Source organism: Onychomys torridus, chromosome 14 (genome assembly GCF_903995425.1).
Source record: "Onychomys torridus chromosome 14, mOncTor1.1, whole genome shotgun sequence".
Lineage (NCBI taxonomy): Eukaryota > Metazoa > Chordata > Mammalia > Rodentia > Cricetidae > Onychomys > Onychomys torridus.
Window position 1 is genome coordinate 40,513,740 of NC_050456.1, and position 24,421 is coordinate 40,538,160.

Genomic DNA, 24,421 nt, shown 5'->3' on the forward strand with positions numbered 1-24,421 from the left:
CTCCGATGGAAACTTTTTCACAGTCTGGTTAGACTGACCATTGGAAGAGGCAAAGAATTACCAAGACCTCATTAATGGAAGCCTTTGGGTTCTCCAGGAAGTGAGTCCACTTCCTTCCCCCCAGGCCTTTCTGTTACCATGGATACAAAAGCACAAAGGGACGTCTCTGATCACTTCTCTTCCTGGCAGGTTTGTAACCAGGTTCATCGATTTGGATGGCCTGTCCTGTATTCTCAACTTCCTGAAGACGATGGACTACGAGACCTCTGAGTCTCGGATACATACCTCCCTCATTGGCTGTATAAAGGCATTGATGAACAACTCTCAGGGCCGGGCCCATGTCCTGGCTCACTCCGAGAGTATTAATGTAATCGCTCAGAGTCTGAGCACAGAGAACATTAAAACAAAGGTGGCCGTGCTGGAAATCCTGGGCGCCGTGTGCCTGGTTCCTGGGGGTCACAAGAAAGTTCTGCAGGCTATGCTGCACTACCAGAAGTATGCCAGTGAGAGAACCCGCTTCCAGGTAGGGCTCCCACAGGCCTTCTCACTCACCCTTGATAAAGACAAGTGCCTTTCTGGTCCCTGAAGGGGGATTACTTGATAGTTCCTCCCGGTGCTCACACTTTATCTGCAAGCATTTCCTTCTCTTAGGTTCAAGAACCGGGAAATAAAATATGCTTTCTACCGTTGCTCATTCTGGGGTCTAAGATATACTAAACTCAAAACTGCGACCCTGGGCTGGAGTATGTGTTGCCCTCACAGAGGGCCTGGGTTCAGTTTTTGGCAGCCACGTGGTGATTCACAACCATCCATAATTGCAGTTCCAGGAGATCTACTGACTTCTGATCTCTGTGGGCACCAAGCACACACACGGTGCACATACTTAGATGCAGGAAAGACACACATAAAATAAAAACAAATACATTTAATAAAATAACATTTAAAACAAAAACTGTGACTGCATCCTCTATATTACATAGCACACTGCTTTTGAGTCCACTGAATGGAATGTTCCCTGAAAACTTTGCAGGTCATTATTCTTTATTTAGGATCAAAATTAATAGTGAGATTATGTTACCATATTTTTACTTGAAAGTAAAAAGCACGTGGAGACAAGCAAAGTTTCCTGTATTTTATGTCCACTTGCTGTGCACACACCTGAAAAAGAGTTCATAGCCCCAGTCCTGAGTTACAGAGGAGGCTGTCTGCGGATCAGTGTCGTTCTGACTAAGTGATATCTGAAAACTTAACTTTCTGTTTGTATGATTGACAGACGTTAATTAATGACTTGGACAAAAGCACTGGGCGTTATCGGGATGAAGTGAGTCTCAAGACGGCCATCATGTCCTTCATTAATGCAGTGCTAAGCCAAGGAGCCGGAGTGGTAAGAACTCTGCCCTGCAGTCTTACATGGGCAGTATTCAAAATGCTTTTCCAATGTGGTGAAGAACTATCTAGTGGAAAAACCATAACTTTGTATTGTGTCCCCCTTTTATTTTCAGGAGAGTTTGGATTTTCGACTCCATCTTCGCTATGAATTTTTGATGTTAGGAATTCAACCTGTTATAGATAAATTAAGGGAACATGAAAATTCAACATTAGACAGGTAAGTCATACTTGTTACGGCTTGGGAGGGTCCTTGCAGTATCCACCATATGACTCTGTGGCAGAAGTGCCAGCCCATGAGCTGCTTCCAGCCTGCCTGTCACGTCACGAGCTTGCACAGCCTGTTACTTCATATTATGGTCTGTTGGTGACACTTTGTCAATGAGGGAAGCAGCATGGCATAGAGAGCTTCATGTGGCCCCATCTGTCCTGCCATGGTCTTGCCTCCTGTGTATCCTGCTGAAGTTACTCAAGGTTTCTGAACTTTACTGTTCTTAATACCTATACAAATGGTAATGATGTCGATGGCAGCTGGACTCTAGTTCTGTCCTAAGAACCGCCTCTGAGACCTGTGGGATCACTTAGAAACTTTAGTGAGTGCCAGCCTCCAGCCACTGTTCACTTGTTACCATTTCAGGCATCCCCAGCTTGCAGATGCTTGCTCCATCGCTGTCTCCCTCATCCACACACCCCAGCATGCCCTTCTTCTTAACAGTCAATGGAAGTGCCCAGACACGCTTGCTTCGGCCCTTGTACTTAGTGTTTCTTTGGCTTTGAACACCTTTCACAGACGTCCTGATCACTTGTCCCCTTACTCTGCAGAGTGCGCGTTTCAACTTCTGTTCCTGACTCTGTTTTCCCTCCCCTTACCCTCCTCATAAACTGCATCATCCCTAGACTGCAGAACTCGGAGTGGAGCTTAATCAAAACTTGCACAAGTAAATGAAGCACACAAATAGTTCTTTTCTAATCTGTAACTCAACAGATTAGAAGTGTGGGGGGGGTGGGCTTGTTTCCCCATGAAAGAGTCAGCAAGTTGAATCTGAACAAGTTTTAGATTTGATAAGCATTTATTCATTTGACAATTACCTACTGTGTGCTGTGGGCCCTAGGTTTTCTATTTTATTCTTAATTTTTTTCTCTTATTTAAAACTCAGATATGTTTTGTTTTTTTTCCTTAGGGGGGAAAAAAACATGATTAAGCAAAGGCATTCAAGCTTTGTTACCATGTTTCTTTTGTAGACAGCTCTAAAAATCAGGAAGGGCCTTTTTAATCTATCTTTTCTGGACAGAGAGTCAACCCCAGGGCCTTACATGTGATGTAGTCACTCCCTGCTATTCTATATCCCCTGCCTTTGCCTTCTGAGACAGGCACTCAACTATGCAGCCCAGGCTGGGCTTGAGCTTGGGCTGCTCCTGTATCTACCTCCTAAGTGATGGGGCCACATCAGTATACTACCACAGTGTGCCTAGGCCTACATTTCAACATCCTGAGTCCCTTGTACTTAAGTTTGTGAGATGTTCCACTTTTACTAATTTTTGTTCAATTACCTTTCAGGCATTTAGACTTTTTTGAAATGCTCCGAAATGAAGATGAACTAGAATTTGCCAAAAGATTTGAGTTGGTATGTATTCTTATACTTGTTCTGTGTGACTCATCAGATGATAATATTTGCCTCTTGGAACGCATGTTCTGTGGTGGTGGGGCCAGTGCAGCCTGTGAGCAAAGGTGAAGCCCTGTTCTGCTACCTAAGGGTCTGCTTGTATCTACATGGCGTTCCCTCTCCCTCTGTTGGGGGAATTACGACACTGATGTCTGATTCAGATTTGTTTTCCCTGTGAAATAGGTTCACATAGACACAAAAAGTGCAACTCAGATGTTTGAGCTGACCAGGAAGAGGCTGACACACAGTGAAGCCTACCCTCACTTCATGTCTGTTCTGCACCATTGTCTCCAAATGCCTTGTGAGTGGTGGGGCTGTGGGAGCCAGGGAGAGCGGGGACAGCATCCAGAGGGTCTGTCTTCTCAGCAGTACTGACTAGGTTGGGCACACCCCAGGGACCCCAAGCCACAGCGTTGTGGCTTCCCAGTGTTTGTTTCCTCACAGATAAGGGGCAGTTACCAAATCCCCAAAATGAAATGACCTACAATTGACTTTGATTTCAAAACCAATGCATGCCTTACAACACATGCAGAAAGGGATGTGGAGTGTGCCTCTTGATCAGATCTGTGTCTCCACGGGTGTCTGCTCTTGAAAACTACTCATCCCAATGTACACACAGCTTGAAGATTGTTTCTATCCCTCTTTCCCATTTTAGACAAGAGAAGTGGTAACACAGTTCAGTACTGGCTGCTGCTAGACAGAATCATACAGCAAATAGTTATCCAGAATGACAAAGGACAAGACCCCGATTCCACACCTTTGGAAAACTTTAATATTAAGAACGTCGTAAGAATGTAAGTCTTTTCTCACCTAGCTCTCTGTGGGATGTGGTGGCAATGTGAAACACTCATTTTCCTACGTCAGAATACAGCTGAGACAGATGAAATGTTCTAGGGTCAAAATGAGTTGCAAATAAACCCATGAACTATGGCTGAGTGACACCTGGGTTTCGCTGAGGACTCTATGCAGCACACTGCGTGTGTGCCCAAGGAGAACACGTTTGGCAATGGGCATGTTTTGCTCTCTGTAACAAGTATCCCTTTAACTGTTCTGCAGGCTGGTTAATGAAAATGAAGTCAAGCAGTGGAAAGAACAGGCAGAGAAAATGAGAAAAGGTAAACAGCAGGGCCCTGGCAGGGGTGACTGCACTCTGGGGACTTCTCATCATGGCTTCGTGTTCAGCCTTTTTTCACATCTAGGGCACTGGGGTTGACTTTTTAAGATCAAACCATTTAGTTGTCTTACTGTTTCCCAGGTACTTCATCCTTTTGTCTTATTATTCTGTATTTTAGAAAAGATTGGAACATTTACCACCCAGACTTCATCAATGGAAAACAAAGAAATACAGTGTGTGTGTGTGGAGGGGGGGGGGGTTATTGGGTTATTCTTCTTCTTTTTTTTTTTTTTGGTTTTTCAAGACAGGGTTTCTCTGTATAGCTTTGCGCCTGTCCTGGATCTTGCTCTGTAGACCAGGCTGGCCTCAAACTCACAGAGATCCACCTGGCTCTGCCTCCCGAGTGCTGAGATTAAAGGCGTGCACCACCACCGCCCGGCTGGTTTTATTATTCTTAAGGGCTTCTACAGTGGCTCAGTGGGTAAAGGTACTTGCCTCCAATCCTGACAGCCTGAGTTTGAACTGCGGGACTCACATAGTGGGAGGAAAGAACTGGCTCTTACCTTTAACTTACACATATGTGCCCCACCCACCACCCACCCCCATGGGCACGCATGCGCGCTCGCGCACATGCACGTGCACACACACACACACACACACACACACACACACACACAAATTATTTTTTTAAAAAGAACTCATTAGCTCAAGACTTCTTTAAACACTGCTGAGCATGCAAGCCTCTGCCCCACAGCTGCACTTCTCTTAAAGTATTTTGGGTTTGAATAAATACAAGAAGCCTAGGATTTCCGCAGCCTCCTAGGACAAAAGCACAGGCTGAGAAGGTGGCTCTAATGTGGCACCAGCCACAGAAAGAGAAATCATGCAGAAACTCAGTAGTCCCTATGGAGATATGTTATGAACGCTAGCAGGCCAGCACTAGTGGTATTGGAATCTGCCTTTGGTGCAGTCAGTCAGCCGGGAGACATTTGTGTTCCTCCTGGTGCCAGCCACTCACGGAAGCACACAGCTTGCCTCCCTCCTTCAGAATCTTAGCAAGTGAAAGTCACCTTTGGGAAAGCCGTCTCACCTCCCCACCCCTCCCCACACCGGATGATGGACGGCCGTTCACTTTTCACAGCCGTGAATCACAGCGTCTGAGGTTCTGAAACAAGTGGTCCAGAGCTGTCCCTCTCCTCACACCACATTTCCTCAGCCGTTGAGTGGGCACGACAACCCCATGCCTGCTGTTTGCCCAATGGCTCTCAGATCATCTTTACATTACAGAATCTGCTACGGATGGGAAGAAGCGAAGCACTGACTAGGTCTAAGATACAAAGAGAGATTGAGCCATAGAGAAAGAATATAGTCCGCTTTCTAGTCAGCTTCAGCGGCCACCCTGACATAGGCCATCGTTGTCTGAGGCCGTCTCAGTTTGGGGATTACCTTGATCAGATCGGCCTGTGGGCATGTCTCTGAGGCATTTTCTTGAATGCAAATTGATGTAGGAGGGCCCAGCTCACTGTGGGCAACGCCGTCCCTGGGCAGGTAGCCCCAGCTGTATAAGAACGATAGCTGACTGTGAGCCTGAGGGCAGGCCAGCAAGCAGTGTTTTGTAGTTTATGCTTCACGCTCCTGGGAAGTTCCTGTACTGACTTCCTTCAGTGATCGATTGTGACCTGGAAATATAAGATAAAAAACATCCTTTCCTCTATAGGATGCTTTTAGGCATGTTTATCACAGCTACCAAAAGCAGATGAGAGCAGCCAGTGAGTAGATGGTTAAGAGTGTACTCTAGAGTGTATAGGTTTACAGTCAAGAGCACTTGGGACATGAGATTTTGAATTGTCCAATCATACATTGAGGGGACACCCGAGTCTCTGGTGTTTTGAGTTGTGCTGCTTCTCAGTGGGAGTCTGAACTCCAACCTCCTTCCTGTGAGCAATGACATCTCCTCCCCTCTGGTGATCCCCTCTTCTACGGCATGGGGAGTGAACCTCACTTGTGGGTTGTTGTGAAGATTAAATTGAAAAGAAATGGAAAGTTAGCATAGTGTCGGGCACATACTAAATACACAGCAAATGATAGAAACCATTCCAGGGTCCAGTGGCCAGGTGGCCTGGGAGAAAGTCCCCAAGGTCAGTGGGAAGATGGGGTGGGGAGTGACATTTCAGTACAACAGACAAGAAGAAAAACTACAGATGAAATGAGTTCTGGACGCTTCAGCTGGCAAAGTTAGATTGAATCGTTGACAATTTCAGAGGAGAGAGGAAGTTGTTTGCACCTACAAGTGGGAGACTGTTTGAGGGAGAAGTCTATGGAGTCCAGGACCCTGAGAAGTACCCGTAAAACCCAGTGAGTGGATAGTAAGTGACGTTAGTTTGGGAGGCAGTTTTCAGCCTGGTATTTCCTAAACCTGCCGTTCCTCAGGACCATCAAGGAGCGCGTTCTGACCTGTTTCCTAAGCCCTGCCCCCACCTGCTGTTCAGACTGCTTGCAGAGGGCTTTGCTTTAGACAGTGATCTTGAAGTGTTAAGACCCCTCACTGAATCTGAGGCACAGCCAGATTTGTCAGAGGCTAATCATGAAAGGGGGAAGGAACATTCCTAATCTCTTAATTACCAGTGATGAATGAAGTGGAGAGAGGAGAAGGAAAATGGAACACAGTAAGGTGGTTCAAATGTGGACCAGAAGTCGGCCATCAGGGAGTGGTAAATGTGATTGAAGGGGTTTGGTTGTAATTTGGAAACTGACAAAACTCAAGGACTTTAATGGCTCACACCTTATTCCAATTTGGGGAGCCATAGAGGAGGGAAGGTCAGAAAGAGACAATAAGAGCTTAAACGTGTTATCAAGTTCAGAAGTAGAGACCAGCTATGTATAGCCCGTATCCCATATGCATCTGTTGATATAAAAAGAAGCGTTGAGGGCAAGTATGTGAAAGAAAACCCTGCAGCCTAAACGTCATCATCTCTCTATTCTGAAGCCCATCACTCCTGTCAATAGCTCATAACCATGACAACCATTACTCTGAATTAGATGCCCTGTGTTCCATGACACCACACCCGGGAAAGTCAGTTAGCACAGCCAAGAGCTCCTTTTGGCCCTCCCAGTCCTGTGCTTCCCTGCCTCCTCAGCACGGCTACCCGTAAGATATTGAATGCAGAGACAATAACATTTGCTTCTGAAGGTTTTCATAATTGACTGCCGGAAGCAGAAAGGACTTGAGATAGCCTTCCAAGGAGGCAGGAGACATAACTCAGCTCAGAGTGCACACTAGGCCTGCCAACAGCTCTCTCTTGCAGCCCAGAATCCTCCTGCTAGTGGGACACAGGCCAACATGCTTCATTCCCCAGTGCTGGGCTTCTCGATGCCCCATTTCTAATGTGTGAGAAGGGGCCTTCTTTAATAGTCCCTTTCCCTGGTGTAGCTGTTAGCCACCCCTGTGTCAGGACTCAGAATCAAGATAGCATTCTCCAGAAGTTGCTCAAACGTTGTTCCCCACCCATTTTTAGAACCATGGCCTTGGGGCCTCTTCTTTGGTCTTTCTCGAAATGTAGTTACTAAATTCGTTGTATGAGGCCTTATCCCAGCATGAGCACTGGTTAGCTCTTGAGCTGCCCTTCTGTGGGGAAGAAGATTGGTGCCTAGGGCAAGCTGACCCACAATCTCCACATCATCTGCAGCCCATTTTTCTTTCTTTTAAAGAAAGTGCTTCCTCTGTGAGGACTGTTGTCATGTGCCGCTTTCTTGTACAGAGCACAATGAGCTGCAGCAGAAGCTGGAGAAGAAGGAGAGAGAGTGTGATGCCAAGACCCAAGAGAAGGAGGAGATGATGCAGACCCTAAATAAGATGAAAGAGAAGCTCGAAAAGGAGACAACAGAGCACAAACAAGTCAAGCAGCAGGTGGCAGACCTCACAGCACAGCTCCATGAGCTCAACAGGGTGAGACCCGGCCTCCTGTCCCGGGGTATCGGGACCCTCTGTTCTCCAGGGCCTGTTGCGCTGGAGTAGACACTTCTGATAGAGGAATGAGCTCTGAAGTGTTTCACAGTTGACCTCAGTAGTGGCCTCTAACCACCAGCATCCTGTGGCTTAGGTAGCAGAGGTGGTTTGGGTTGAGTTTTGACCACCAATCTTGTCCTAAGAACAAAGGAAATCATCCCATTAGCTGCTTAGCAAAGGGATGCCATGAAAAGCAAACTGTAGGATGGCACAAGTGAGCGAGAGAAAGGCTCCACAGACGAGCACTTATGTGTCGAAAGACGAGAGGGTCCAGGAAAGTCTGTTTGACTTACCCACCCTTGAAACCCATGTTCTGGCAAAAGTGGGTATGCCGCCGTTACCTGCTCCTTTGATGAGATTAGATTCTTGAAGTTGCCCAGTGAGTTTTCTTCTTTCATTGATTCTTCTTGATCTTCTCTTTCCAGAGGGCTGTCTGTGCTTCAGTCCCAGGAGGACCCTCACCTGGAGCCCCAGGGGGACCCTTTCCTTCCTCTGGGCTGGGTTCTCTTCTCCCTCCCCTACCACCCCCACTTCTTCCAGGTGGAGCCCTTCCTCCTCCACCCCCTCCCCTCCCTCCTGGGGGTCCTCCTCCTCCCCCGGGGCCTCCTCCCTTAGGGGGACTCCTGCCACCTCCCGGTGCTCCAGTGAGCCTGGCACTCAAGAAGAAAAGCATTCCCCAGCCGACCAATGCACTCAAGTCCTTCAACTGGTCTAAACTGCCTGAGGTAAGCCATTTGTTCCCCTGTTCCATTAACATCAGTGCACGGAACCTGAAGCTCAGTGTCCTCACAGAGGGGAAATGTCCCTGCTGCTGGATAGCCTGGCCATCTAGTGTGGACTCAGGGTTCTCCCCAGCTCCTGTCTTAGCTGCTAATGTCTCTGAAATAATTATACATGGTTTCAAACCAGCTCACCAAAGCATCCTATAGAATTAAAAATTTGGAATAGTAGTACTTAAAAAACAAACAAACAAACAAACAAAAAACCTTTTTTTTTCTGTATGACTGTCAATCATAGACCTTATTAACTTGATGTTTCTAGAACAAATTGGAAGGAACAGTATGGACCGAAATTGATGATACCAAAGTCTTCAAAATTCTAGACCTTGAAGACCTAGAAAGAACTTTCTCTGCGTACCAAAGACAGCAGGTAACACGTGCCTTCCAGATGCCCCAAAGCACTGTGTTCTTATGCATGATCCTTGGGCCTTCGGCTGGAACCGTGATGCATAAGACTTTGGTGCTCATGATGTTTGCTCTCCCCTGATGTGTTCCTGCAGAGCAGCATAGCTACATGTCCATGTGTGTTCAGTGACCATCAGTGCATGCTAACCACTTGAAGGCATGTGGACTCTCTGTGGAGAAGCTTCCTATCATAGTATATGCCCAAGGTCTTTGTTCTGTATGTACAGAGAGCACTGTATCTTGTCTGTGCCTATTCAAATCTAAGAAAAAGAGTGTCTATCACCTTACATTATTTGTTTCTGAAACCATTCTGGGCTGTCTGAGTTAAGAAATATCAAGTGGTTAGTCTCAGAATCCAAATGCTTTTTGGACTGGATGGACTCTTTAGAAGTATGGAGTTTTGTAAAAACTATAATTTGGCAGCTAAATGAAATCTAATCTGCAGAGGAGTTTGAACCAAATGTCATGAACATTATAGGTTCATTAGTGGGGTTGCACAAGCCGAGCAAGTGTGAAAATGTCAATGATACCAGTAGAGCCAGAGAAGCTACTACTAACACTTGATAATGGTAGAAGAACATGTGGTGTTGTGCCCACTGCCTGCACACACTGATGAGGCCTGCTCACGTCTGTGTAGACTCTCACGTTGCACTAGAGGGCTTCCTCCAAAGGTCTAAAGTGTAGGCCAAAAGTTAGAACATGGTGGCTAGATATAGAGAGTTCAGGAGAACAAAGAAAAGGTGAGGCAAAATCAACCAGAGTCCTGGAGAGGGGAAAATTGAGCCCAGGAGTGTGGAGAGAAAGATTCTTAAGACGGACTAAAGGAGATGAGCTGTGAACAGTGCACACTGCATTTAGATGGGCAAACACAAGTGCTGGGCATCTGCACAGGGGTGTCCTGAGGGCTTAAACAAACAGAAGACTTCCTGGTCTGCTTTCCTGGCTCAGTCCCTCAGAAGGACTGTCTCAAAAAAGAAGTGCTAGGCCCCAAGGAGATGGACAGAGGCTACAGAGAAACTAAGCTGGGATCTCTTTTCAAGATGGTTTCTCATGTGGCTGCCTGGGAGACAGGGTGTTATTCGCTAGAGGACTTTGCTGGAAGAGGGCAAGCGTCTGTGCAGGGCCTTTTGTGCTGGTTCAGTAGAATAGGAAGGCAAGTTAGCTGCCTGCCATGGTGCTATGGAGCCCTCAGCCCTCAGCCAGCCCCTTCATAAGTGAGACTGTGCTGTGCTGAGTGCTGTAGGCACCAAGTAAGGGAAGGTGACATAAGGGAGGTAAGGGCTTGTTCAAAGAACAGTTCACTTTACATTTCAAAGAACAAATGAAGGTGTGTTAAGGGCCCTTGTCCTGTAGCTCCTGTGCCCACAGTCGTCCCTGATTGGCTGCTGGTGCCTCTGCTCTCTCTGATGTCCTAGGAAAGAGGCCCCTGCATCTTGACATAACATTTTAGCAGATTTCCAAGTAATTCAAGTAACCCTCTGATCTAGCTACAAGTCCCATTTCCTCCACACTCAGGCTGTCTGAGGTGAGGGTTTGGAAACTCAGAAAGTGGATGAGATGGAGAGAAAGCAGCAGGTATTCCACACAGTGCATTCAAGTCTGAGCATGTCGGTTGCATTTGTGAGGAAGGCAGGTGGTTGAAAGGCCTAAGTTTACAAGCCTCATAATTAACTGGCTTTCAGCAGAAAGTACAGAAGGATGCTGCCAAAATGCTCTGGGACAAATATGTGGACAGTTTTCAAGAGTTCTGGGAGACACAATTGCAGAAAGCTCTGCAACTGAGTAACTGTCTCCTAGCAACCACCACTGTTTAAGTAGTCAGTAGTCATCCCTGACAGCATGGACCAAATGTTTCAGTTCTTCCTAACATGGCTAGACTGGTGAGGAGGATGGGCATCACTATTTCTAGCAATACTTTCTGAAGAACAATTTCAACACACCCGCTCCACTTGAGTATTTTAAATATTCCCTTCTGCTATAAAAATAGAAGAGAAACCATCATTCTATTTTCCAAATGAGGGTAACTTGAGCCATTTCATTGCATTTACATTGTTGAGAGTCAGAAAATGAAAAGCTACGGGCATTTTAATTGTGATGTGTAGAACAGAGTAAAGGAGGTGGAGCACCTGTCACTTGATTAGTCCCTCATCCCAGAGCAGCAACAGCAAAGACCTGTGCATGTTCATTCCAGGCATGGCAACACATTGTGCAGTTAGCACCACATTTCAACTGCTCTTGTTTCTAGTACCAAATGAATACTGAGAACACACCTTTTCTGTGTCATCTCTTTCCTTCATATAAAGCTACGAAACTGGTCAAATTCTGGACTTCAGCCATTTGTTTGTGTAGATGAATTTTTCTGGCAGGCAGAGGAACACAAAAACATCAGTACCATAGGACCTTCAGAGCCTAATTTGGAGATAACACAGCAACGTCAAAATAGCATGATTTAAATAAGGAGTGACACTTTGGGAATGTATATATGCATGCATAAACACACATCTACATAAATATATAAATTTGATTATATACTTATATAAAATATATCAATTGATTTGAGAATTATTCTGTCATTAGAATTATGTATTTAGTTTGTCTCCTTTATATATGAACTGTGTCAAAGGATTCAAATGATTCAAATACATTCAACCTTTACATAGGACCACAATATAATTATAGTATAAAGCAGAGATGGGAAAAATCCTAAGTAACTGTCATAGGGACAAAGATGGTGGTCACTATTGAAAACAAGCTATGTTTCTTGCACTAGCTGATATAAACAGTTCTTAATCACATCAACCCTAAAATTTAGTGCTCAAGGAGCTCCTGTACTTACTTTCTTATTCAATTCTCACCCCAGTTCTAGGAGGGACGTAATATTCTGATATTATAGATACTGAAAATAGGGCTTAGTGTGTGCTCAGTATCCCAACAGGTGACACCCAGGAGTACAGTGTGCAGAGTTCTCCATCTCTCTTTGTTCTCTAATCTGTGCTTTATTCATTTCCACTACCAGACTGTGGGGAGTGGGGTTTTTTTAAGTGCATGCATTAAAGGTGTAGAGAGCCGATTATGTAAGCTTATGCCTCCCATGAAATGGAGTTAATAGCGTCAGCTATTCCCTTGTGCACATTCCACAAGTTCATTTGAAAGTCAATCCCTTGAATCTGAAGACCTTTTTCTCATTGGAACTATGTTACACACGATCTCTAGGTTAGCCACAAGAGACTAGTTTTTAATACCTAACATTGGATGCTGCGTAATAGTTTCACTAAGATCAAGTTGAGTAGTCCTCACATCTGTAATGGGAACTTTTCATCTTGACATGCTATCAGTTCCTATCAATACAGTCAGATAGAGGGAAAAGGAGCTAAAAACACTCCATTTGCCTGGAAGTAGTATTACTCTTTAGCAGCCCACTAGCAGCTCCCAGTGTCTCCCTCCTTCTTGCCCTTTGCCTGAGGACAGCTCTTCTTTTGGGAGCCTGAGTTCACCATAGAGTGTACCCTCCCTTTCAATGCCACCATCCTTTGATTTGGGAACAAAGGGGAGCTAAGGCCCGGGCTCCATTCTCCGTTCTCCAGCTCTCCTGCAAGAGTGTAATATTGTAAGTCCTCAGGGTCTCATTTGGAATATCCAGGTGATCTACAGGTTCCTTATGAATCATGAAGGAATTTTTCCTTTTTTATATTTCTTTTTACAGTTAAATTCGTCTGCATCTGATTTTCACATTGAAAATGTGAAATGTTTAACAGCTTTTTTTTTCCTTCGACAATGTCAATTTTCTCCTTCTGCTTTGACTTTGCAGCCCTGGAGACAGAATCTTAGGGAATAAAGTTTCAAACAGAATCTTAACATACTTGAAATGAACCTGGGAGTTTCATTATTTTATTTGTAATATGCTGATTACTGGGTCTTCAAAGAAGTGTTGTCTTAAGGCTAGCAATTACCAAACCTTCATGTGGTATCCTTCACCCACTCTGGAAAGATAAGATGTATCACTTAGCTGTTAGTGGCCATGCTTACTGCTGCTCATGGTTACAAATGGAAGATTGGGACCAGCGACTCTACCACTCGGCCTAAAGAAGAGCAGAATGGGAACGTGACTTGTCAGTTCTACAGCTAAACAGTTATGTCTTATGTTTGCTTCTAGATTTGGGGCTTACAACAATGTGTGGGTACTGCTTAGGAAGTTTAACTTGCCTTATCACATTTACCCCTCACAATGATAAAAGACGATAGACTCGTTCACCCCAGGGCATACAGCCAGTGAATGATAGCTGCCTGATTTCATAGACTGTCATACCAGAGGTCAGATGTCTTCCTTTCCCAACAGTGAATGAATTTGAGATGTAACATGAGTTGCTGGAAGCCTTCATAAAGATTTCTTTTTTTGAAGAGTAGACAATGAGAGCAGGATCTAATCTAAAGGAGTACTTTCTCTTTGGTTAAGCTGACTTTATGCAGCTCATTTTACCATAGCCTTCCGCCCTTAAAACTGCTTTTTTCTGGAAGAGCCTTGGAGTAGAAAACCTGAATCATAACAGGGGCAAAAGAAAACTAGGATATCAGGCAGAAGACAAGTTTCTTGTGGTTATCAGCTTGCTTTTTAAATGCCTTTCCCAAGGAGTCCTCCCAGTGTGGGCAGACCAAGGGGAGGACTCACACTGTTTCCCACTGGAAGAATGTTTGTCTGTCTAAAACTGGCCTTGGCAGTGCTGCTGAGGCCAGGGAGACCTGAAGGAATCTGCTGAGCAAATGCTAGTGTACACACAGTTGGCCTGAAAGCTGCGATGTGTTTTGTGCACCGAAGCTTTGCTCATTCCTGCCTTGTAAAAGCATGCAAGAAAAGCTACCACTTTCCTGTAGCATGCCATCAGTTCTTCTTTCCCATCTTCGCTCTAAGACTTTCTAAAAACTCTTTCAAGAAGGAGCTGTGACTTTGTATGCTTGACCAGCCCAGAGACCACTGAGACATGCTTACCAGTAACTGTACCAGTGGCTTCTCGATTGCATGTGCTGTGCCCTCCGCCACCCACCCCCATACACAGCACCTGCTGCTGTGGTTTGGACCCTCTAGGGTACTCGAGCTGGTCTTCCTTAGGTTGTTCCACTTACTTTTCTTAACTCTTCCTTATGATACAAGAAGACAGGTTATTTCCACCAAAAGAAAAGCACATTTTCTACAGCAGTGGCCATTGTTCAGTCATACTGATTAATTTAATTGACAGTCTCTGCTTCAACTAAAAATTCAACATGGTGGCTGGGAGTATAGTTAAAGGGTAGAGTATTTGCCTAATGTGTGCACATGCCTTGGTTTTGAGCAGTGTGTGTGTGTGTGTGTGTGTGTGTGTGTGTGTGTACATGCATATACCACATTGAATAAATTGAATAAACAACCTGGTGGTTGTTTAAAGAAGACTTGGACTCCTAGCTTGTCCTTCTAAGCCCTTTTCTTTTCTGAATTTGATTTGCTACCACTTGAAACGGTATGTAGCAAATGCCATCTGTGGTCTTTCTTGACACCAAATGTCTGGTACTATGATCCTTACTGTGTGTTCAGCCAGATAGGCTCACTTGAATTCATGACTGCAAGGCAGAAACGTCTTCTGCTTCCACCCCCTGCACCCCAGTTCCTTGCCTGCCTTGACTTTCCCCAGTTGCTGCTCTGGTTTCTGAACTGCATGTATCTGATTTGCTTTTTCTATGCCTCTGCCATGGCTGTAGGAGTTCTTTGTGAACAGTAACTCCAAGCAGGTAAGTAAGCTACTGTATAACCCTTACTTAACGTAACTCCTTGGCTCACTGTAAGCTTGAAATGCCCCAGCTATCTTGTTAGATAGTGTAACTTGATCCCCAGTGGTTCCTCTTCGGGATTCAACTCTTACTGGATTGTCTAGAAGTATGCCTGAAATCTGAGCACAAGAAACCCCCGTTTAGCCCCCTGGTGCTCCATTATTGGCTCAAACTGTCTTGGCTTCCTAAACTGTTACACAGTTCAAAAGCTTTCTGGTTTCTTTATACTTTTTAACTACCATAATACATTTTTAAAAGTCTCTAACCACTAATGAAATAAGTTGGCTACTTACCAAGTTAGTCTATATTCTCACCTTGAAATTTGTATTAATATAATACCTCACATGTATTTTGTGTGTAATTGTTTTATACCAATGTCGCCTTAGTTATGTCTGGCTATCATGAATGACTATGTAAATAAAATATGCAAATAGTGTTTGCTTATTAATCAGGTAACTAAAATGATTTCTTCAACTGCCCCCTCTCCATTGTACATTTGGCCTTTGGGAACTTCCTGTTACACGTGAAGGCGTTTGGTGGTTTTATTGCTCTGCTTTCTTGGCTGCTAAGTTTGCAAATGGTTCTGGGGTGAATGTGCCCTGTAAATAAATGACTGGACCAGTAATGACAAGGCTCTGCTGAGCTTGATTCATAGTGACAGTTCTTCCGTCCGCTGTCCGTAGAGATTTGAGGGACAAAAGGATGGCACCTCTCGCTGATAATTTATGCACGTTTCACATCTTCAACTTGGAAGCATTCTGTCCTTCTAAATAATGCTTTTTCAGATGTGGGTGGTCAGCAATTCTTATTTTCTTTGCCAAGGAGAAGTAGCCTTTGTTTTGACTGCACCCCCTCCCCAACATCGCCTCCTCATCGCAGCTCGGCCCATGTGTGTATGTGAGCATTGTGTGCATGTGAACAGAATATGTGGAAGAAAAGTGTGTGTCTCAAGTCGGAGCGTCCCCGTTTGACTCTGATGGATTTCTCCTGTGTTCTTTCCAGAAAGAAGCAGATGCCATTGATGACACACTGAGCTCCAAACTCAGAGTCAAAGAACTGTCAGTGATTGATGGTCGGAGAGCTCAGAATTGCAACATCCTTCTGTCGAGGTACTACTGCTCGTGCCGGATAAACGCGGCTGGTAGGGCCAGCTTTCTCCTGGCGCCGAACCACCACGTGTGTGTCCTCTCACTTGCTACTGGAGGACAGGCCTTCCGAGCCCTGCTGTTTGAGGTGAAGTGACACTTCTTCATAGTGTCACCTTCCCTGCTGAGGTCTCTCAGGCTGGACGCCAGTCTTGGTGTTTCCTTTCCAGAAGCCTGAGAAGTGAACTGACGTGCATTGATATTTCCTAGTTATGGAGACGATGTAGTCCTTGGGCCGCAATGTCACAGGCAGGAGCTATGTTGATGCTTCTCTGTTTTACTGTCTAATGTCATCTTTTTATATCTCAGCATTACTTGAGTTCATTCTCTTTTTGAGTGTTTTTGTTTTATAAAGATATGTAAATCTCAAATCTCAATGAGATGTTAACTCAGCCATTCAGGCTTGTTCAAAAATCTTTCTTGTAACTTATGAATTTTAAGACCCTTAGAACTTGAAATGAAAAAAAGGAAATTGGGGGGCCCGAATTGTGATTGCAACCTCAGGCGATGTTGTTAGGTGATTCTGAATTTCAAGTAGCTTTTTGGTATGTGGTTAGGCAAAGATAACTAATGCTATTGAGGTGCGGGAAGGTGTAAAGGACGCTGATGTTGGGACCTGGCAGGCTGGGCTACGGACGAAGGTGTAAGGTGACTCTCTTGGAGGGAGCAAAGAGGAAGAGTATCCTGTTACTGAACCGGCCTTGCACTGAGTCTTTGGACACAAAGAGCCACTGCTTGGTCTCAGCATAGAAGCCTGATTGTTGGCCAGTGTGTATTACTTTAAGGAGCAAATGTTTCTTTGTGGAAGAGAAATTGAGCCTTCATGAGGTCCCTGAATTTTAATGCAACTCGTAAGGTAACATGAGCCACCCTGTTACCGTTTCATCTCTGCTCTGGCTGGAAGCTATATAAACGGCTGGGCTTTGTGTTTGTCCTCACTCTGGCTCCATGAACCATGCTTAAGTTAGATGAGTAGCCACTTTAAGAAGACACCACGTGAAGGTCTACTTCCTTCCTTCCTTCCATAGTGGATAGAATTGATTTTGTTACCGTTTCCCAAATAACATTCCTGATTGGAAAAAATAAGTGAAGATTTGGGAAAAGTCTTTTTCAAGATTTATTTTACTTTGTGTTTCACTGTTTTGCCTGCATGTGTGTCTGTATACCGTATGCATGCCTGGTGCCCATGGAGGTCAGAAAAGGGTGTCAGATCCCCTTGAACTGGGATTATGAGTGGTTGTGAGCTGCTATGTGGGTGTGGGAAGCAAACGTTGGTCCTCTAGAAGAACAGCAAGTACTCTTAACTGCTAAGCCATCTCCCCAGCCCCAAGTCGTTATTTTGGTTTGATTTGAATGTCTCTGTCCATATCTTGTGTGTTTGCTGTCTGGAGCACTTTGAACACAGCTTGACAAAGAGAGACATCACTCTGAATTTCTATAGTGTTGAAATGCTTGGAGAGTACAAACTGAGACCCGTTCCTCATAGACAAAGTATTTCCAATGCTCAGTGTCAGCCAAGACAATTACCCCAGGTATAGATAAGGTTACAACTCTCTCTGGCTGGTTTCCCGTTCCATTATTGAAGGAATTATTTTGTATCTGTGGTATGTAAATCTCTTTACCTCAAAAGTCACAGAGCCTAAGGTAAAGTAACTTAGAACTTGTGTGTGTATAACACCACCACCCCCAAGACATTGTGCTTGGAACCTACTTAGATTACCTGTGGAAATTTCTTAGTAGATTTTTATGATGAGCACAACAAAATGGTGTGATGAGGATAAGAATGTACTTTTAAGTCCCAGTAAGTGATTCCGTATTAAGCAGGTTAGAACCCTCTTTGCTGCAGGGGTGTCAGCGTACATGCTTCTCTGTTTGGTAAGAATTGTTGAAACCCCACAGTCTCACATGTGACCAAGATGTTAAGTTTGCTGAGGCCAAAGTCAAAGAAGTTAAACTGGTTTCCTTTGGATGTGTGTTTCGTTTCGTTTTCTAGTGAGTTAGGAGAGTTTATTCTCTTTCCTTGGCAATTCACCATCATATACAGAAAGTAGTTCGGGACTTGAGCAGTGAGTATGCCTGAAAGCATGTCTGTGCTCCTTTTGTCAGGCAAGTGGACCCTAGGGCTTTGCTTGTACACCGCTGTGCTGCGTGCATAGGCCACACCAGAATTAGGGTGGTGCTGTGGTGCTGATGTGTGATGTCCTCTGCAGGTTCATGTGTTGAAGAGTTGATTCCCCAGTGCACAGCTCGGAGGTGGGACTTTTGAAAGTGATTAGATCACAAGGGCTATGAACATATCACTGGATTAACCCATTGAAGGACTCATGATTGCACATAGGGGAGTAAACTATGGAGAGATCCTCTCTGGAGGAAGGAAGTCACTGGGGGTGCATCTTTGAAGGGCTTATCTTGTGGCTGCCTTCTTCCTGTCTGACTCCCTCCCTCCCAAACCTATCATGACAGAAGCCTTTTGCATAGCTGTGGGCTCCCCACCGTGATGGTCTACCTTACAGTAGACCTGTAATCACAGGGCTGAGAGGCCATGGACTGCAACATCTGAGCCAACCTGTGTCCCTCCTCTGTCCACCGTCTTCACAACAGGTAGTTTATCACAGTGAAGAAAGCAGACCAAAGCTAGTGCTGCCTTTGAAAGCTCAAGGCCGAGTGCAGAAGGAAAATGTTACTGGTGAGAAGACACCTAACTCAGGTTTGCACTGCTCAGTGAAGGAGACAGAGAGCTCAGTCGTGTGAGAGAGGGGCTGGAGCAGGGTGTACTGGAAAAAGTGTGCCTCCGAGTATGTGCACCAGAGATACAGGGGGAGCAGCCTTAGGCTAGTCAAGCGAGCCCTGCTGAAGAAGGAGAGCGGAGGATGCGCAGTTGTGGTCAGTGAAGCCCAGCAGGATAGCTAAGGTTCGTGTCTGAGGCCTTTAGGGGTGTGCACAAGCCAGTCCAGCATCAAGTCATAGCCCCTGTTGTATAAAGTGGAAATCGCGGCCACTGTAGTTCTGCCATGGGCTAATGGGATTTAGCCTCACGTGCGTGAAGCCCTCGTGGTCACTGCTTGGTTATATATCATGGCATCAGGAATGGGGTCTGGTCCCAAGGAGAGCAGTGTGTTTGTTTTAATGTGGTTTTAAGCTTGCTTGGTTTGCAGTGGAAGGCGGAAGGGATCTAACACTGGGCGCAGGGGAGACATCAGGGAGGATTCTCTTTCTGTTGTCCAGGTGACACATGCAAGAGCCAGAACTGACAGAAATGGAGAAACTTTGATAGGAGTTGGCATTCCATTTTGTACTTAGGGATAAAAATCAGAAATATTTCCGAGATTATGTCAAGATTCCCTACCTTCCTACACATACTGTGTTCCTCCTTGCTGCTTGTTTTACTCCTGAAGGCTGCCATCTATCTATTCTCTCGCTGATGGATTTATTTCTCAACATTCATTACACCAGCGTCTACGGCAGTGAGAGGCGCTGGCTTATTCCATGTGCTGTATTTTCAGATAGATGCCCACAGTGTTTGGATATCCGTTACAGCTTCCTTATGTGCTACAAGACTTAGGTAAGGGACCTGCTGCCACCTGGCTTAGAGCCCAAAGCAGGTGGCTCCTGTGTTGTGCCTGGTACGAAGGTGTTTACAGATGAAGAGACCAAGGTCACTTGAAGCTCTTGGGGCAGAAGGAAGAGAAGCTGTTATGTCGTGTCCCCGCCCCTGCAGTGCCCTGCCTGTCACCTGTGTGAGGAGAGTGGGGTGGCCATGAGGTAGCTCAGAATAAGAAGCCATTAAGAACTTGCTTCCTATATGTTTATGTGTTAAAATCCAATTTAATTATGTTTTTAATATAATAGTCCCCCAGTAGTGTAAGTAGCAGCTTCTCTTCTGTGTGTATGGGTGACATGTAGTGGTTTAAAATTCAGACTGCTTTAATCATTAAAACAGACCTCCCCACCCTCACTAGGGGGGAAAAAGAAATTCAGAGGCAGTCTGTATTGCAAAATGACCTCTTCTCATGTACAGCTGTTGTTTCTCCAGTTCCTCTCTGGACATGGCAGCCTGGGTGTCTTTAACCACAAAAGGCTAGTTTATTAAGTAGGAGGATCTGGCTTCAACCCACTGAAGCAGAGCGGAGACTGAGCTAGCCTTCCATCCCTAGCTTGCTCTAATTATCTCTGAATGTTCCAGTTCTCTGAGCAAAGTTTTTAAATACCCGAGCAGAGCAAGCTGGAGTTAAATACTATTTTAAGGTGGCTGGCTTATTTCCTGCCTTGAGAGGACAGCGGAGGTAGACAAACTGTGTCAACCAGCAGCAGACAGAGAGGAAGGGCTGGAATCATGAGGTCCTTAAATTACAGAGATTAAAGGCTCATTCTGAGAGGGACAGATGACACCAAGAACTTGGAAGGCTATAGAACCATCCTGGAGGGCAGGTTCTCCTCCCCTTACTCCCGAGGTAGGGTTTCTTTGTCTGATCCAGCAGGCCACGTGCACACTGTTCTATTAACAGGTAAATTTTCTTAAGCACTGTTCATTAAAGTCTCCCGTCTCTTTGTGGGCCACATAAAGAGAGAGTTTAGTCCAGACGGCCTCTGGAAATGGAGGAGCATAAATATATACAATTTCAAAGGCAAGCAGCTCCACACTCCATCAGAGTATTAGTGAAATTCAAACCAAGTTCTTTGATGGTGGTTCTCGCTCTGGTTGTCAACCCCTTTAGTTTGAAATGCAAAGCAGAAAGACTCGAGATGATTTCTTCACCCTGGTGTGAAAAGACACAGAGCTCATTTAGTTTTCTCTTATGATCAGAACTTGGGTCCCATGAGATGTCCCCGGGGGGGTAAAGCACTTACTGCCAAGCCTAAGAATTAGCATCCAATCTCAGGGATCCATGTGGTAAAGGGAGAAACAGTTCCCTACTGTTGTCCTGTGACTTCCACACACATGCTGTGGCGCACATACTTCCACACACTTGCTGTGGCGCACATACATCCACAGATCCAGTGATAAAGTCATGAAGTAATAATGCGCAAGGCTCTTCTGGTGGTGACCGTAGATATTTCCGAGCTGGCTGGTTTTTATCAGTGGCATTTTAGCCTCAAGTTACTGTCCTTTCCTTGCCTTGTGTGGCCACACTATAGTTCCAGCGCTTAAATTGACTCAAGATCCTATAATGTCCTAAAATTCGGGGCTGCCCAGAGCCTTGACAATGACAGTCTAGTGCGGCCACAGTTTTTCCCTCAGTGTTCTTCGCCCAGGCCAGCTGAGCCAAATTGTTCTGCTTTACTCATATGGATTTTCTCTGTTGTTCTGGTGAGCATGCTCATGAAGCAGTGATTGTCCCAGGATGAACTGAAACAGGCTGATGGCTTCTGCCAGGGCCAGCCTGTCTGTATTCAGCACAGGGGTGACGATGGTACCACAGCCCAGATAGGGGAAGGTGGACTGTGTTTGTCAAATGGACAGATCCGCGTTTTTGCTTAGATGATGTATTTCCATTTCAGAACATGAAACAAAGAGGATGCTGTTTAAGAAAGAGCATCCTGAATTTGTTTTCTCTTTTCTGGCCATTAGTGCAATGCAGCAAATGTAGCTGGCATGGCAGAGTGGGTGGTTTTAACTAGGAAAAGGTCTTTATCCATTCTTCTGCCTCGCAATCCTCCAAACATTCACTTAGCATTGCAGGTTGTTTGTGAGATGGGTTGAGTGTGTGCCTTGTGTCATAAGAGTTTTGCCGTTGATCTCCCGACCCTCCCAAAACTTATAATCACCTTGGAGATAAGGATAGATCTTCCAGTTCATTTTCAGTTCTCCTGGGCCCGATTCTGCCATGTACAGGGATGAAACCTGGGTGAAATAAATGGATAAGAATGCTTTGGAAAGTGAGTGACCACACTGAGTACTGTTTCAGTGATCTACTCACAGCATGTGAGTGTTGTTAAGGTTACAAAAAGGTGATAACTTTTTTGCATTATTCTAGAATAGAGGTCTGCCTTATAGACATTGAGCCCCTGTATGTCCAAGAACTCTACCAAGAGCCATACATGAATTGTTTCACTGAACACCCCCACATTCTCTCTGTATGTGTTAGGTTGGAAGGCATGTGACTGTTATATGTACAGGAGAGAATGAACAATTCTAAATTCTGTTGTTACAACTGAGAATATGATTAAGAATATTTGCCCCAGTTTTGACTATTCTTACATTGAATAAAAGCATTCTTTATGTTTCAATTTCACAACTCTTACGTTTTATAGTGAGTAGTTTCTTATCCTGACTTAAGATACAAATTCCTAACTAAATTAAATAAATGAATTTCTGGGCAGACAAAAACAGAAAGAGAAAGGAGTTTTATGTGAGTCCTTGCTGTACGATATTAACTACATGGGCAGTGTTTGTGTTGTAAAATGGGAGCCGTAATGTTAATACTGTCACTTTGATTTTTTATTGAATTTGTGATGTGGAGCTGGTGTGTGTTGTGGCACACCTCTAGAGGTCAGAAGACAACTTTATGGAGTCAGCCCTCCCCTCCACCTTACCCTGGGTTCCAGGTGTTTAGTTCAGATCAGCAGGCTTGAGCTGGCTTGCTTTCTCCCGGCTGAGCCATCTCACGGGCCACTGATACCATCACTTCTGTGTTTGACCTTGAGCAAATCACTGGCCATTTTGAGCCTGTTTATCTAATTAAGACAAAACAAACAAACAAAACACCAGACTGTTACACTTACTTTCGTAAGTAAATGAAATTAAATATATGAAAATTCTTCACCTCTGAAGTGATCATGTATTTCATTTATATATTAATGCACTCAACTCTTTAACCACGCGTATGGTTTCCAAGTGTTTCAAAATTTATTTTTAATCTGGCAGCACACCTGGAACTCCCCTGACATACAATGAGGTCAAAGGTTGACTTCTTTCTTCTCACCTACAATTTGTGGATGTTGGCTATAAGAAGACCATTGTGCCCACTTTCCCCATCTCCAACTGTCTTTAAAGAAACTAATGATAGAACATGGCAGCTTGTCCCATGGCAGCAGAACATTACAGAGCCCTGAAAGAATGTTTAAGCTGTTTCAGAATCCTATTTTAGTTCCCTCTGTTGTCAGGAAATAAGCCTTGGCTGAGATTTTGAGAAAAACCATACTTGAAAATCAGCAGCTGGTGTAGTGGAGTGAGTCATCTTGTATGAAATTGTAATGATCACAACAATGTTATTAACAAAGTAAAATATGCTCTCACATAACAGGTTGAAATTATCCAATGATGAAATCAAGCGGGCAATTCTAACAATGGATGAACAGGAAGATCTGCCCAAGGACATGCTAGAACAGGTGAGCTGCCAGACGGCTTTCAAAGCCCAAGAGGATGCTGGGAGAATCTGCTGTTGCTAATAGATCATCTTCTCATCTCTGAATTGAGAAGGCCAAATCTGGCCCCAGGCATTGCTTTAAAGGGTCTGCTCTTCTAGAGGACCCGAGTTCAGTTCCCAGCACCCACATCGATTGACTAAGTCACAATCACCTGTAACTCAAGGAGATCCAACATCCTTTTCTGGTGTCTGAAGGCACCCACATCACATGCCAGTCATGTATACTCTCTTTCTCCCTCCCCACTCTCTCCATCTCCTCAAAAATCAAAATAAAACAAGTCTGCCAAATGCCCAGGACCCGCAGTGTTAGAGTCTGTCCCTTAAGCTTCAGTTAAATCATTGTCTTAATATTTCATAAAATTCTGCTGGGGTTAGTGGGAAAATGTGATTCACAGGAGTGTTGAAGATCTCATGAGTACTCTGAAATCAAAAACTACTCTGCACACCATTAATTCATGAATTTGCATTTTGGCTCATCATTTCCACAAACACAAAAGCCTCCACTAAGTCCCTAGTATAGTCACCTGTTGTACACAGTCACACCTCTTGTGCACAGTCACACCTGTTCTACATAGTCACACCTGTTCTACACAGTCAGTCACACCTGTTCTACACAGTCAGTCACACCTGTTCTACACAGTCATTCACACCTATTCTACACAGTCACACCTGTTCTACACAGTCAATCACACCTGTTCTACACAATCTCACCTGTTCTATACAGTCACACCAGTTCTACAGTCAGTCACACCAGTTCTA

At 44.8% G+C, this 24,421-nt stretch overlaps 1 protein-coding gene across 4 annotated transcripts in view; it reads left to right on the plus strand.

Annotated features, from left to right (window-relative positions):
• The window catches only part of Daam1 (dishevelled associated activator of morphogenesis 1), a 168,713-nt gene that overhangs the window by 122,498 nt on the left and 21,794 nt on the right, over window positions 1-24,421 (plus strand). For 3 of the 4 annotated variants that reach the window (XM_036205612.1, XM_036205613.1, XM_036205614.1), the window contains exons 6-18: window positions 190-523; window positions 1,274-1,384; window positions 1,503-1,606; window positions 2,945-3,011; window positions 3,234-3,351; window positions 3,706-3,844; window positions 4,107-4,165; window positions 7,923-8,110; window positions 8,596-8,895; window positions 9,212-9,319; window positions 15,082-15,111; window positions 16,153-16,259; window positions 23,540-23,624. In XM_036205612.1, coding sequence (XP_036061505.1) covers window positions 190-523; window positions 1,274-1,384; window positions 1,503-1,606; window positions 2,945-3,011; window positions 3,234-3,351; window positions 3,706-3,844; window positions 4,107-4,165; window positions 7,923-8,110; window positions 8,596-8,895; window positions 9,212-9,319; window positions 15,082-15,111; window positions 16,153-16,259; window positions 23,540-23,624 — 1,750 coding nt within the window. The remainder of the gene's footprint in view (window positions 1-189; window positions 524-1,273; window positions 1,385-1,502; window positions 1,607-2,944; window positions 3,012-3,233; window positions 3,352-3,705; window positions 3,845-4,106; window positions 4,166-7,922; window positions 8,111-8,595; window positions 8,896-9,211; window positions 9,320-15,081; window positions 15,112-16,152; window positions 16,260-23,539; window positions 23,625-24,421) is intronic. The other variant, XM_036205615.1, reaches the window with a different exon arrangement.